Source organism: Tachyglossus aculeatus, chromosome 14 (genome assembly GCF_015852505.1).
Source record: "Tachyglossus aculeatus isolate mTacAcu1 chromosome 14, mTacAcu1.pri, whole genome shotgun sequence".
In the NCBI taxonomy this organism is placed as follows: Eukaryota; Metazoa; Chordata; class Mammalia; order Monotremata; family Tachyglossidae; genus Tachyglossus; species Tachyglossus aculeatus.
In genome coordinates this window covers 31179271-31193819 of record NC_052079.1, presented here as the reverse complement: position 1 = coordinate 31193819, position 14549 = coordinate 31179271, and the positions used below count along the sequence as shown (strand labels likewise).

General features: G+C 40.3%; 1 protein-coding gene and 1 non-coding gene across 3 annotated transcripts in view; one reads left to right on the top strand and one right to left on the bottom strand.

Annotated features, from left to right (window-relative positions):
- The window catches only part of TMTC2 (transmembrane O-mannosyltransferase targeting cadherins 2), a 372172-nt gene that overhangs the window by 104189 nt on the left and 253434 nt on the right, over positions 1-14549 (bottom strand). For both annotated transcript variants that reach the window (XM_038756319.1, XM_038756320.1), the window contains exon 8: positions 4274-4395. In XM_038756319.1, the coding sequence (XP_038612247.1) occupies positions 4274-4395 (122 nt within the window). The remainder of the gene's footprint in view (positions 1-4273; positions 4396-14549) is intronic.
- Positions 1898-2035, top strand: LOC119937342. The gene has a single exon (XR_005454018.1). It is a non-coding gene; the product is annotated as a small nucleolar RNA SNORA7 (small nucleolar RNA).

Genomic DNA, 14549 nt, shown 5'->3' with positions numbered 1-14549 from the left:
TAACTGTTAAATTTTAGACTGAATGCCCCATCTGAACAAGTTGGGTGTTTTTTTTTTTAATGGTATTTGTTAAGAGCTCACTATGTGCCAGGCACTGTCATAAGTACTGGGGTAGATACAAGGTTGGACCACAGTCCATGTCTCACATGGGGCACATAGTCAATCCCCTTTTTTACAGATGAGGTAACTGAGGAACAAAGAAATTAAGTGACTTGCTCAAGGTCATGTGGCAAACAAGTGGGAGATCAGGGATTAGAATTCAGGTCCATGTTCTTTCCACTAGGCCACGCTTCTTTTCATGTTGCTTGTTACCTATTCTTCACAGGGCCTCATTTCCAATGGTGGAAGATTACCCAAGGATTGTTGGGCGCTCTTAAGGTTCTCCCCAAGTCTGTGATTGAGTGCTCAACCATCTATATGCTAAGGTAGTGCTGAAGGGGGAAAAGACGGCTTAATCAGGGAAGAATCTTTGGAAGAGCTGTGATTTGACTAAGGTTTTTGAGGTCGAGGGAGTGGGTGGTCTGCTGTATATAGATTGGGAGCGAGTTCTACGTCAGAGGGAGGATGGCGGCAATGGGTCAGTGGCAAGATAGATGAGATCGAGGTACAGCAGAGAACAAAGCCCATTGCACTTATAACATCTTATATATTTCATTGGCAAATCCTATCATTCATCCTCCACAACATCAAGTGCTTAGTACAGTGCTCTGCACATAGTAAGTGCTCAATAAATGACTGATTAATTGATTTTTAGAATCCACACTTACCTGTTTGTCCAAACTGTCACCACACTGTTTCATGAATTTGTCACATCCCAATGTGAGTACTGTATCAGCCTCCTCACTGACTTCACTTCCTCCAGACTCTTCTCCTCTCTAGCCCATATTCACTCAGTGGCCCAGATCATTTTTTCTAAAACCTCATTCTGCTCCTTTCTCCCCACTCCTCAAAAATCTCCAGTGGTTGTCAATCAATCAATCAATCATATTTATTGAGCGCTTACTATGTGCAGAGCACTGTATTAAGCGCTTGGGAAGTACAAATTGGCAACATATAGAGACAGTCCCTACCCAACAGTGGGTCCACTCCGCTAACATTACACCTCAGTTTGCATGCTTTGTTACTCTTCACTGTACTTCAAGAGTACATTATGTCTACATCCCATCCTTTTTTAACAGTATTTGCTAAGTGCTTCCTACATGCCAGAAACTGTAACAAGCCTTGGGGTAAATACAAGATAATTAGATTAGGCACAGTCCCTGTCCCACATAAGGCTCATCGTCTTAATCTTCATTCTTCAGATGATGTAACTGAGGCACAGAGAATTTAAATGACTTGCCCAAGGTCACAGAGCAGGCAAGTACCAGAGGCAGGATTAGAACCCAGGTCCTCTGTGCTTTCAGCACTAGGCCAAGCTGCTTCTAACCTTTCCCATCACCAACCTCTGGCTCACTCACACCCTTTGTATGCCCACAACAAGCGTACAGTCTGGAGGAATATCAGGTAAATACTGATGAATGACTGAATTACAAACCCCAGTTTTGAAAGTTTTTAAAAGTTCTTATCACCTTGGACTGTGTTTTTTAAAGAAAAAAATCAGAGCATAAATCCTTACTAAATAATTCTTTAGTTGTGCCACAACTTAAAGGTCATCAAGCAATTATAGGTAATTTCCTCCTTCTTCGCATCTGCAGACCACTGCATATCTTTATACTCTATTGTTTCCTTCTACTTATAATGTATTTTAGAGCCTTTCTCCCCTGCCATGTTGTGAATACCTCTGAGGGCAGAGATCATGTCTACTTATTCAACTGTACTCCCCTTCTTAGCACTTACTCTAAGACTCCTCATACGGTATGTCCTCAAAAAATATTACTGGCTGACTGAGTACTCTATTCCCCTCTCAGGGTCGCACCTGGAGAGTTTCCAGTTCTCTACCAGTCTCGGCTACGTGAGGGAGAGTCAAGCAGAGGCCCATCCATTCCATTTCTAGGTTGGGCAGTGGCTAACGAGTGGAAGGCAATCTGCTACAAGTTAAAACTCACCCATGCTGGGCAGCAGAGAGGCAGCGGAGACATGGGAGAGAGTCGAGGGCGGAGACTACAGTTTACTGCACGGAAGGCGGCAATGGTAAACCACTTTTATATTTTTACCAAGAAAACTCTCTGGATACACTATTGGAATGACTGCAGATGGAGAGTGAGGCGTTCTGGCAGAGATGCATCAGTGGTGTTGCTATGGGTCAGAAACGACTCAACAGCATAAGACAAGAGTACTCTATTATCTCTTCCTGTCTGTAATTTATTTTAATGCCTGTCTCCCCAGGTAGGTTTTAACTTTTATGAGGGAAGACATCATGCCTACTAATTCTATAGTGCTCTGAACACCATCAGTAATAATAATGAGAACAAGAATTGTGACATTTCTTAAGCACTCAATCTGCCACTTAGCTGTGTGACCTTGAGCAAGCCACTTAACTTCTCTGTGCCTCAGTTACCTCATCTGGAAAATGGGAATTAAGACTGTGAGCCCCACGTGGGACAACCTGATCACCTTGTATCCCCCCGAGTGCTTAGAACAGTGCTTCGCACATAGTAAGCGCTTAACAAGCACTGGGGTAGGTACAAGAGCAAAAGTCTGGGATTCAGAGGATCTGGGTCTAATCTGCCACTTTGCTGTGTGACCTAGGGCAAATTAGTTCACTTCTTGGTGCCTCAGTTATTTCACCTGTCAAATGGGGATGAAGACAGTGAGCCTCATGTAGGGCATGGATGGTATCCCACCTGATTAGCTTGTATATACGCCAGTGCTTAGTACAGTACCTGGAACACAGTATATGCTTAACAAATACCAAAAAAAGGGCTTATTAGGCATCAGTCACTGTTCTAAGCGCTGGGGTAGGTACCAGTTAATTAGGTTGGTTATCTTTGTCTGGGCGGGCCCTATCCCAATATCCCAGGGAAAAGGAACTCTAAAAGCTGTGGTTGGCAAGATTTGATTGGTTTAATATAGGTCACACTCTACAAAACTTCTACTCCCTCTGTAAACCACTTTGGTGTTCAGTATGGTACGATTCACTCATTCATTCAATAGTATTTACTGAGTGCTTACTGTATGCATAGCACTGTACTAAGTGCTTAGAAGAGTTCACTATAATCAATCAATCAATCAATCAATCATATTTATTGAGCGCTTACTGTGTGCAAAGCACTGTACTAAGCGCTTGGGAAGTACAAGTTGGCAACATATAGAGACAGTCCCTACCCAACAGTGGGCTCACAGTCTAAAAGGGGGAGACAGAGAACAAAACCAAACATACTAACAAAATAAAATAAATAGAATAGATATGTACAAGTAAAATAAATAAATAAATAAATAGAGAAACATGTACAAACATATATACATATATACAGGTGCTGAGGGGAAGGGAAGGAGGTAAGATGAGGGGGATGGAGAGGGTGACAACAATAAACAATGACATTCCCTGCCCACAATGAGCTCACAGTCTAGTTCATTCAATCGTACCTATTGAGCACTTACTGTGTGCAGAGCACTGTCCTAAGCGCTTGGATAGTACAAGTCGGCAACATATAGAGACAGTCCCTACCCAACAGCAGGCTCACAGTCTAGAAGAGGGAGACAGACAACAAAACAAAACATGTAGACAGGTGTCAAAGTCGTCAGAACAAATAGAATTATGGCTATATGCACATTATTAACAATGTGCAATAAGCAGACAATAACAATAAGCAGACATATTCCCTGTCTACAATGAGCGTACAGACAGTCTAGAGGAATATCAGGTAAATACTGATGAATGACTGAATTACAAACCCCAGTTTTGAAAGTTTTTAAAAGTTATCATCTTGGATTGTGTTTTTTAAAGAAAAAAAATCAGAGCATAAATTCTTACCGAATAATCCTTTAGTTGTGCCACAACTTAAAGGTCAACCAATTCTAATGTCTGAACTTTGATTTAAGATGCCAACAAAAGGTAATTTACGACCCTAACCTTGACTCATTCATGATGAATGAGCCCACCCTAGAGAATTTAAATAAGTCAGTTTAATGTTCTGCCTTTAGAACACAATCTTTATGTAAATGCTGCTATTATGGTTCAATCACCACCTAATTAAGCACTAATTAGAACTCTCGGTTTATCGCACTTCTGTTAAGCTTCTTCAAGGATAAAGATGTCCCAAGGTACCACTTTATTTTCCCCTTCTCTGGCTCTAATGCCTAATGCCTGGTAAAAATAATGCCAGTTACTCACTGTCAGAGCTAGGAGCTTGCCGTATGTGAGATGTGCTGGAATATGGTCAGTCTTTGATCGCAGAGATTCAACATACCAATGTTCAGCTTCAGGCAGTTTGTTCAGACGCATGTAGGCTTCACCTACAAAAAGAAGTCAGACCAGTGAGAGGGCATTCAGTACAGGAATCACTGCAAAGTTAAATACAATCAATAATTCAGGGGTTGAAGAGGAATCAACCAATGGTCCATATTGAGCACTTACTGTGTGCAGAGCACCATACTAAGCTCTTGCGAGGGTACAATACGACAATAACAATTGTGGTATCTGTTAACCGTTATGTTCCACACACTGTAAAAAAGTGCTGGGGTAGAGTCAGGATAAACTGACAAGATAGAGTCCCTGACCCACATGGAGCTCCCAGTCTAGAGGGGAGAGAGAAGAGGTATTTAATCCCCATTTTACAGATGAGGAGAAGTTAATGGACTTTCCCGAGATCACACATAGGCACAAGGCAGGCTCTATCGAGAAGCAGCGTGGCTCAGTGGAAAGAGTGCGGGCTTAGGAGTCAGAGGTCATAGGTTCGAATCCTGCCTCAGCCACCTGTCAGCTGTGTGACCTTGGGCAAGTCACTTAACCTCTCTGTGCCTCAGTTACCTCATCTGTAAAATGGTGATTAAGACTGTGAGCCCCATGTGGGGCAACCTGATCACCTTGTGTCCTCCTCCCAGCACTTAGAACAGTGCTTCACACCTAGTATGTGCTTAACAAATACCATTATTATTATTATTATTATTAATATTATTATTATTACTTGGCATGAAGAAGCATAGAGAAGCAGCGTGACTCAGTGGAAAGAGCCTGGGCTTTGGAGTCAAAGGTTGTGGGTTCAAATCCCGGCTCCGCCACTTGTCAGCTGGGTGACTTTGGGCAAGTCACTTCACTTCTCTGGGCCTCAGTTCCCTCATCTGGAAAATGGGGATTAAGACTGTGAGACCCACGTGGGACAAGCTGGTCACCTGGTAACCTCCCCAGCACTTAGAACAGTGCTTTGCACATAGTAAGGGCTTAATAAATGCCATTATTATTATTATTATTATGAAAACTCATGATCTTTCAACGACACCATACTGCTTCTAAACCATCCGAGGAGTTTGCTTTTCCTTTTCTGCCACCTCACAACCCTTCCTACGACCTTTTTTTGTTGTAGCTACAGTGGTCTGAGGAAATAAAAAGGAGACCAATTTTAGGCTTGTGGATTTCTTTTTTTTTTTTTTTTTTTTGGTAGCAACCTGGTAAAAGGATTCCTGGATTAAAGGATGCAACAAGTGGCTAAATGGGGTTTTAAGATCATCTGAGGATTTCGATTATCTCCACTACCATGAACAAGCCAGAATAACTAGATAAATTCTTTCCGGAGGAATTAAAATCTTAATCTTCCCCAAATCAAAGCAGGGAGAAGGTTTTATAAGAGGAGATGAAAAACAAAACAAGAAAAAGAAAAGAAGACTAGACTAATGAAAGAGAAGAAAGGAGGGGACATGTTTTCATTATTTCATATTATAAAAAATTGACCAGTGAAAATTCGTTCATAATAAAAGGAGATATGCAGAGGAAAAAGGGAATAGAGGGCAAAAGGGAAGGGAGAACAAGAAGAATGGATAAAATTTGAAAAAACAAAGGGGAATAAAGAAAAAGGAAAGGAAATACAACAGAAAAAGAACGTAGAGGAAAAAAAGAACACGTAAAATAAAAATTAGAGAAGAAAGTAATTTTCTCTATGACACGACCAACCACCAAAATATCTCTTTCACGATTCTGCACTCCTACTAGGTTGGTATATAGACAGTGAAGCTTCTTCATACTAAGGGAACATTTATTTTGGTGAAATTCCTGGCACTTAATTCCTTCTCCTGGTACTCCAGGTTAGAAAGATGTAAAATATGTCTCAAAGTGCTGTTAGATTTCCCCCTACTCAGGCTACTCAGACTGTGAGCCCCATGTGGGATCGGATCTGTGTCCGACCTGATTATCTTGTATCTGTCACAGGGGTAAAAAGTGCCTGACATAGTAAGCACTTAAAAAATACCATTATAATACTAATGTTTGCACTGGCAGCACTAACTGATATGGCAGGTTATGTGTAACACACTTTGAGAGGGAGAAATAGGGTAGGTAATAAAGGGAAGAATGAGGATTTGTTCCTTTTGGCATGACTATAGACAGTAGAACTGAACAGAAACTGAATCCCAACTTCATGTCTAGGCCCTAGTGATACCATTAACTCCCTAATGACCTGTACGGTCTCATGAAACCCAGACCTTAACAGTCTTATCTTTCTACCTCTGAACTAAATAATTCAGTTGTAATCTCTGAATCATTTTACTTTTGTTCCAGAAATGCCTATCAGCCTGAAAATCAGTGTCATTTATTAGTGCCCACTATGTGCCAGTACTGGAGAGAATACTGACCCGTCAAACTCAAAATGTCCAAAACAGAAGTCATCCTTCCATCCAAATCCTATCCTTTCCTTGACATTCCAATACTCTAATCCCCACTTAATCAGGGGGATTAAGACTGTGAGCCCCCCGTGGGACAACCTGATCACTTTGTAACCTCCCCAGTGCTTAGAACAGTGTTTTGCACATAGTAAGCGCTTAATAAATGCCATCATTATTATTATATATAGCACCACCATCTTCCCTATCTCACAAGCCCATAACTTTGGTGTTATCCTTGACTTATCTCTCATTCATCCCGCACATTCGACCTCCCGGCCTCCCGACCTCGACACATCCCGGCTCCACCACATGTCTGCTGTGTGACCTTAGGCAAGCCACTTAACTTCTCTGAGCCTCAGTTACCTCATCTGTAAAATGGGGAATGAGACCGTGAGCCCCACGTGGGACAACCTGATCACCTTATATCCCCCCAGTGCTTAGAACAGTGCTTTGCACATAGTAAGTGCTTAACAAATGACATCATTATTATTCGACCTGTCACAGAATCCTGTTAGTTCACAAGATTTCCAGAATACATCCTTTCCTCTCCATCCAAAGTGCGACCTTGCTGATTCAAGCATTTATCCTATCCCACCTTGACTACTGCATCAGTCTCCTCACTGGCCTCCCTGCCTCCCGTATCTCCCCACTCCAGTCCTTACTTAGCTCTGCTGTTCAGATTATTTTCTGAAAAACCACTCACTCCGTATTTCCCCACTCTTCGGAAACCTCCATTTGTTGCCTATCCACCTCCATATCAAACAGAAACTCCCTAATTCCTGTTTTAAGGCAATGGTCAATCAGCTCCCTCCCTCTTACCTTACCTCACTGATTCCCTCCTCCCCATCGCCCATCTGCCCCCCTCTGCCCTACCTCCTTCCTCTCCCCACAGCACTTGTATATATTTGTACATATTTATTACTGTATTCATTTTACTTGTACATATTTACTTTATTTTATTAATGATGTGCATATAGCTATAATTCTATTTATTCTGATGGTTTTGACACCTGTCTATATGTTTTGTTTTGTTGTCTGTCTCCCCCTTCTAGACTGTGAGCCCATTATTGGGTAGGGACTGTCCCTATATGTTGCCGACTTGTACTTCCCAATCGCCTAGTACAGTGCTCTGCACACAGTAAGCACTCAATAAATAAGATTGAATGAATGAATGAATGAATGAATGAATCTCCCATTACAACCTAACCTGTGTTCTCTGCTCCTCTAATGCCAACCTACTGTCTGTACCTCAAGTTAATCTATCCCACTACTGACCCCTTGCCCATATCCTCCCTCAGTCCTGGAACTATCCTCACCAATTCATAGCCAACAATCTACAACTTTCTCCATCTTCAAAACCCTCTTTAAATCACACTTTCCCCAAGAGTCCTTCCCTGACTAAGCTCTCATTTCCTCTATGCACCCATCCCTCTGTGTTCAGTTCACACATGGCTACTGTACCTCTTAAGCACTTTGATTCTCACCCCAATCCCACAGTGTTCATGTAATAGCCTTATACTTGATTTCCCCTATCTATAATTTATTTTAATGTCTATTTCCCCCTGTAGACCCCCCTGGGGGCAGGGACCACATCTACCAACAATGTTGAATTGTACTTTCCCAAGCAATTAGTACAGTTTCTGCACACAGTAAGCAGTCAATAAATACCACTAATTGAGTGATTGATTGAGAAGACCTAGTGGAAGGAGCTGGGAGTCAGAGGATCTGGGTTCTAATCCCGGCTCCACCATTTGTGTGCTGAGTGACCCTGGGCAAGTTACTTAACTTCTCTTGGCCTCAGTTACCTCATCTGTACAACTGGGATGAAGACTGTGAGTTTCATGTGGTATGTGGAATGTGTCCAAGCTGATTATCTTGTATCTACCCTAGTGCTTACTGCAGCACTTTGCACATAGGAAGTGCTTAAGCAATACCTGAAAAAAAATAAAGATTCGGCCCTGCCCTCAAGGAATTTATAATCTAATGTCAATGACACAAATAGCCAAAGCAAGAATCTGGGCTTTGTGTCTGGAATTATTATTATTATCATTATAATTAATAATCATTGGGGCATTTATTAAGTGCTTACTATGTGCCAAGCACAGTATACTAACCGCTGGGGTGGGTACAAGTAAATAGGGTAGGACACAGTCCCTGTCCCACATGGGGTTCACAGGCTCAACCTCCATTTTACAGATGAGGGAACTGAGGTAGAGAGAAAAGTGAGTTGACCAAGGTCCCAAGGCAGACAAGTGGCAAAGTGAGAATTAGAACCCAGGTCCTTCTGACTCTGAGACCCGTGCTCTATCCATTAGCCCACCCTGCTTCTCTAGCAGTGATACTAATGATTTAGTCATGGGGCCCTATGCTACATGACTGACTATTAATACCGGATATATACATTTCTTTCAACCCTTTAGGCAGAATTTGACTAACTGGCCTTTTAAATTATGAAAATGTTATGGAAGTGCCTGTAGGTCAAGTTAAACAGTGGAATTTCAAAGTTCCTTTAAATTTAAACAGAAAGAATGAAGAGAAATAGCTTCCCCTGGAAGGGGATGGTGTATATATGTGTTTCAGAGACAGATGGCTGTTTTCCACATTGTATTATCAAGTTTCAAGTGCTTCTCTGTAAAACAAACAGTCATCTTCATGAGGGCACCATGGATGATATCTTAACACTACCTCCTTCCCACTCAGTTGGTACTGATAGGATTTATGCACCATGAAGACTTCCCTAAGCACCTGAGGACTTCAATCTTAATGAAGCAATTCATGGACAATCACACTTGAATTCTGCCAAGAAAAACAGATTCTGGATTCAAAAACGGTGACACAGACAGCTCATTTTGGTGCTAATATTAGAACCTAAGGGTATATTTAGGGGTTTCAGAATTTTCCGGGAGGATTTAAATTAGTTTTTAAAATCCCACATAGCAGGTCTCATGCTTTCAATTTTATTAAATTGAAGATTTAGTGAAGATTAATCTTTAGTGAACATTGAATCCTCTAGTGAAGATTATTTTCCTACTGAATTGGTTAGAAAAATAACCAGGAATGATTAAAGAACACCTTAATGGTACTTTTTCTGGTACTTTAGTCAATACTCTGATGTCTAGAAAACATAAATAGCTGAATTTGTCACATCAAAAATCATTTTAGTTCACTGTACTGATTTTTTTCAGTATGAGAGATGCATCACTATTCGTTTCATCTGTAAACTACATCGATAGATGAGAACATTTGATAAATGCCTAATGACCGACCCATTCGCTTTAGTCACTACCAGATTTCAACTCATTAATTAGCAAAGCACTCAGATACGAAACATGAAAGGGCTATAAAGCACTAAACTCACATTTCATAATGTATCTTTTTGCAGGTAAGAACATTGATACAGCCATAGCCACATTGGGTTCTATATATCATATCAACTAAGAAATCTATATAACCTGTTTCAGAGTTTCAAAAGTTTCTCAAGTAGTGAGATGAATAAAATATATCAGTTCATAGAATTTCCAGGGCCTTTCAAATGACAGGCTTTGTGCACCTCTCACATAATTATTTTCCTGTATGCAATTAGTCATATTATATGTCTGCCTTCTTCCCTTTGTTGTAAAATTTTATGATGAAAAGGCTGGCAACTTCATTTCAATTTGTCTTGAGCTTTGATTTGCTCACCTTCAAATAAAATAGATAAATAAATGAAGAAGCATCGGAGAGTTATGTTTGACCTTATCTGCAAGACAATCTAGTTTTAAAAGTTGCAACAATTAACTAATCAACTTTTACATTTTTCCTGGGTGGCACTGTAGCATACAAAGAAAATTCATCACAAACACTTTTTTTTTTAGGTTCAATGAACTTTGCATGATTCTGATTTATATGAAGTTTACAGTCCATGTCTATGGAAGTACCACCAAGGAAGCAGCGGGCCTTAGTGGGTAGAGCAAGGTCCTGGGAGTCACTGGGTCATGTGTTCTAATCCTGGCTCTGCCACTTGTCTGCTGTGTGACCTTGAGCGAGTCACTTCACTTCTCTGGGCCTCAGTTACCTCTTCTGTAAAATAGGAATTAGAGTCTGAGCTCCATGTGGGAAAGGGACTGTGTCCAACCTGACTAACGTTTATCTATCTCAAGGCTTAAAACAGTGCTTGGCACATAGGAAGTGCTTAACAAGTGCCATAATTATGTAAGTACCACAGTGGAATAAAGGCATCCCACAAAAAAAGGCAAGGCACAAACATGGAAAGACATTTTTTCCTCCTCCCAATTTTCAGGTATGCATTAAAAATGTGATGCCAACAAAGAAGAAAACATATTTTATAGGTAGGAGGATGTCACAAGTGCAAATTCCAAGGCATCCTGATTCACAGCCCATGCTCTTCAGACTATGCCACGATGCTCCTATGATGTTGGCATTATTAAGTAAATCAGGATTTACTGGATTATTGATTCCCTGAGCATAGCTATTCAGAAAGTAGCTACACTCCAGACCGAAAGCTGGTAGTGGGCAGGGAATGTGTCCTCGTAGAGGGCAGGGAATGTGTCTGTTGTTATACTATAATCTCCCAAGGGTTTAGTACAGTGCTCTGCACTCAGTAAGCACTCAATAGATGGAATGAACTGAATTTAATGGAGGAGAGTTGTTCGACTGTTGTACAACAGTTGCCTTGGACACATGCTTCGGATTATTCTCCTTTTACATGAGGATGCAAGAGACAGCTTGAAGACTCTACAAATGGAAAACTGGGACACCTGTTATAAGGGGAGAATTAGGTAGAATAACGGAAGTAGGAAGGAGTTTTTAAGAGACCATTTATAAAGTAAAATTTGCCTTCTGATGAAGAAACGGTGCATATTCCTTTCATCTCAACCAAGTCTGCTGGTTGAAAGTCTTTCCTCTGATCAAAACCACTTAGTGCTCGGGTAGAGCATATCATATGTCCACTCTCTGTTTTGCCAACTCAAGTTCTTCCAAGAGAAAGGCATACAGCCTTGGCCATAACCTCAATCTGCATTCACATAACTGTTCCAGTCATGGATTTAGGCTTATGCAAGGATAATAATAATAATAATAATAATTGTGGCATTTGTTGAGCACTCACTATGTTCCAGGCACTGTAATAAGTGCTGGGGTGGATACAAGCAAATCAAGTTAGATGCACTCCCTATTCCACAGGGGCTCACAGTCTCAATCCCCATTTTATAGGTGATGTAACTAAAGCCCAGAGAAGTGAAGTGATTAGCCTAAGGTCACACAGCAGACAAATGGTGGAATCCAGATTAGAAACTATGATCTTCTGACTCCTAGGCTTGTGCTCTATCCACTAGGCAGGTTGCTTCACTCACTTGCAATGAGTATCTTTCACTTTGGTGGCCATTTCCTCAAACTAGTTGACTCCGTGATGATGCTAGTTGATACTGCACCTTTGTATTAGTGCAATATTTTATGGAAAATGCAAATTTCTCAGCATTTCAGTCCATACAAAGATGGCATGCAATTGTAATGGCATTTTGTAACAATTCGCAGCAGATTCCAGAAATGAGAATATGGTGAAGAAAATGCCATAATATAGTAGAATACATGTTTGTTCATTACTAAAAAGAAGAAAGCTCTCTCAGAAAAGACTCTTCCACACCTATGATTCCATTTTCTTTCAAAGATAATTTTCTTGTAAATAAATGAAACAAAAAAAAGAAATCACCAGCTCCTTCCTAGTTCTACTAAACATATGAGTTTCACAATACTTGAGAAGCTGCATGGGCCTGAGAGCCAATAGGTCCTGGGTTCTAATCCTGACTCCACCACTTATCTGCTGTGTGACCTCGGGCAAGTCACTTCACTTCTCTGGGCTTCAGTTACCTCACCTATATAATGGGGACTAAGACTGTAAGCCCTGTGTGGGACATGGACTGTGCCAACTAGATTAGCTCATACAGTGCTTAGGATAGTGTCTGGTACATAGCAATTGCTTAACTAATACCATTAAAATATGTCATAAATAAAGGGATTTTTATGCTGCCATGAGCAACACAAAGAAGCCACCCATCTGAACTAGCATATGCCTTAAAAAAGAGGGAAGACTTGTTTCTTGCATTTTTTAAGATGATCGATAGCCCTAATGACTCCTAAAGTGTAATTTCTCTTCCCTATTGTTTTTTCCCACATGGTCCTTTTTGTGATTGACTACGCATTCTGAACAAAGAATACATCTACAGTAATTATGACTTTGCTGAAGCATTTCCTACATTACTGGGCCTCATCAAATGTTAAAGGGATTAATTCTCATGAGTATTCATTGCATCTAAGATAAAGGAACGCTTATGCTGTCAGTCATAAACTACCATTCCATTTAATGACTACCTAGAAACAGAAACTAATCTTGGTGTTGCAAAGTTATCAAGACAGCATCATTAATAACAGTACATCCCTCTTGCCCCTTCAATGGAAAACACTGAGAAACTTCAAATATTTTGTTAATCACAAAACTGGCAGAAGAATGAATTACCGTGGCAGGTGGGCTGTTGGAGTTTTAAAAACAATGTAATGCAATCAACTGCGTAATATCATATTTCCAGGAAAGCAAGATTCAGCTATAAACAAGTATGATGTTGAGGCAACTAATATTGACATTAAAGTATTCAAAATCCCATAGGGATTTTATGTCTCTGACCCTGGATTTTAATAGAAGCTTTAAACAAAATATATTACCAATTTAACACAGCTGAAATGGACTCTGGCCTTTGAAGTTTCTGCTGGTAATGCCAAGCAAATTAATCGGTAACCATAGTACATAGTTTTAAGTTTATATCAAGGATGAATTGCATTGGAAAAAAATTAAATCAAGTCCGTTATTCATACAACTCCATGTTTCATGGTGGCAGTTCAAAAGTTTGGGTTATTTTTTTCCAAAGGAAAAATAGGTAAATATTCCTCCTGAAACACAGTCCAAAACCCATATGGTTTTCTTACTGTGGTTCAGCACAGCTGGCAAATGAAAGAACATGTTAAAAATCAAAATCTACATTTTGTCATTCCATACCCATGAACCTGGAAATCTGACATCAGTCTCCATGTCTTTTCTTTCACCCTGACAGCAGACTAAAACACCAAGTGAGCAGTTTGATCTTAGAGATGAAAGGCACCTTCTATTTCAGAAGTGCAGGAGTTAAGTGTTAAACAAGTCAAATTGGCACCTTGGCCACCAACTCATTTTTTGGCCAAAAAGCCAATAAAAGAAATCACAGGTCACATTGAACAAAGGAAAGACAAGTGCTACAAAAGTTTAGCACTTTTGGAGTGTTTGTGCTAATAAAAAGGTGGAGATGAAAGGTTCAAACTGCATCAGAAAGTCCCATTTTTAAGGATATCACAACAACTTAGGAAGACCAGGGAAGTTGCAGAAAACAGAAGTAACAATCACCATTCTTAGATACCACAATAAATTAATACATAACCCCTGTGGGGAAGAGTAGAGTATGAAATCTGTCAAAGATATAATAAACTCAGTCCCCAAATTGCCACCCTTTCAGAAGGGATCATCATCATCAACATCATCATCATCAATCGTATTTATTGAGCGCTTACTGTGTGCAGAGCACTGTACTAAGCGCTTGGGAAGTACAAGTTGGCAACATATAGAGACAGTCCCTACCCAACAGTGGGCTCACAGTCTAAAAGGGGGAGACAGAGAACAAAACCAAACATACTAACAAAATAAAATAAAATAAAATAAAATAAATAGTCAATAGTATTTCATTCCTTCATTCAATCATATTTATTGAGCACTTACT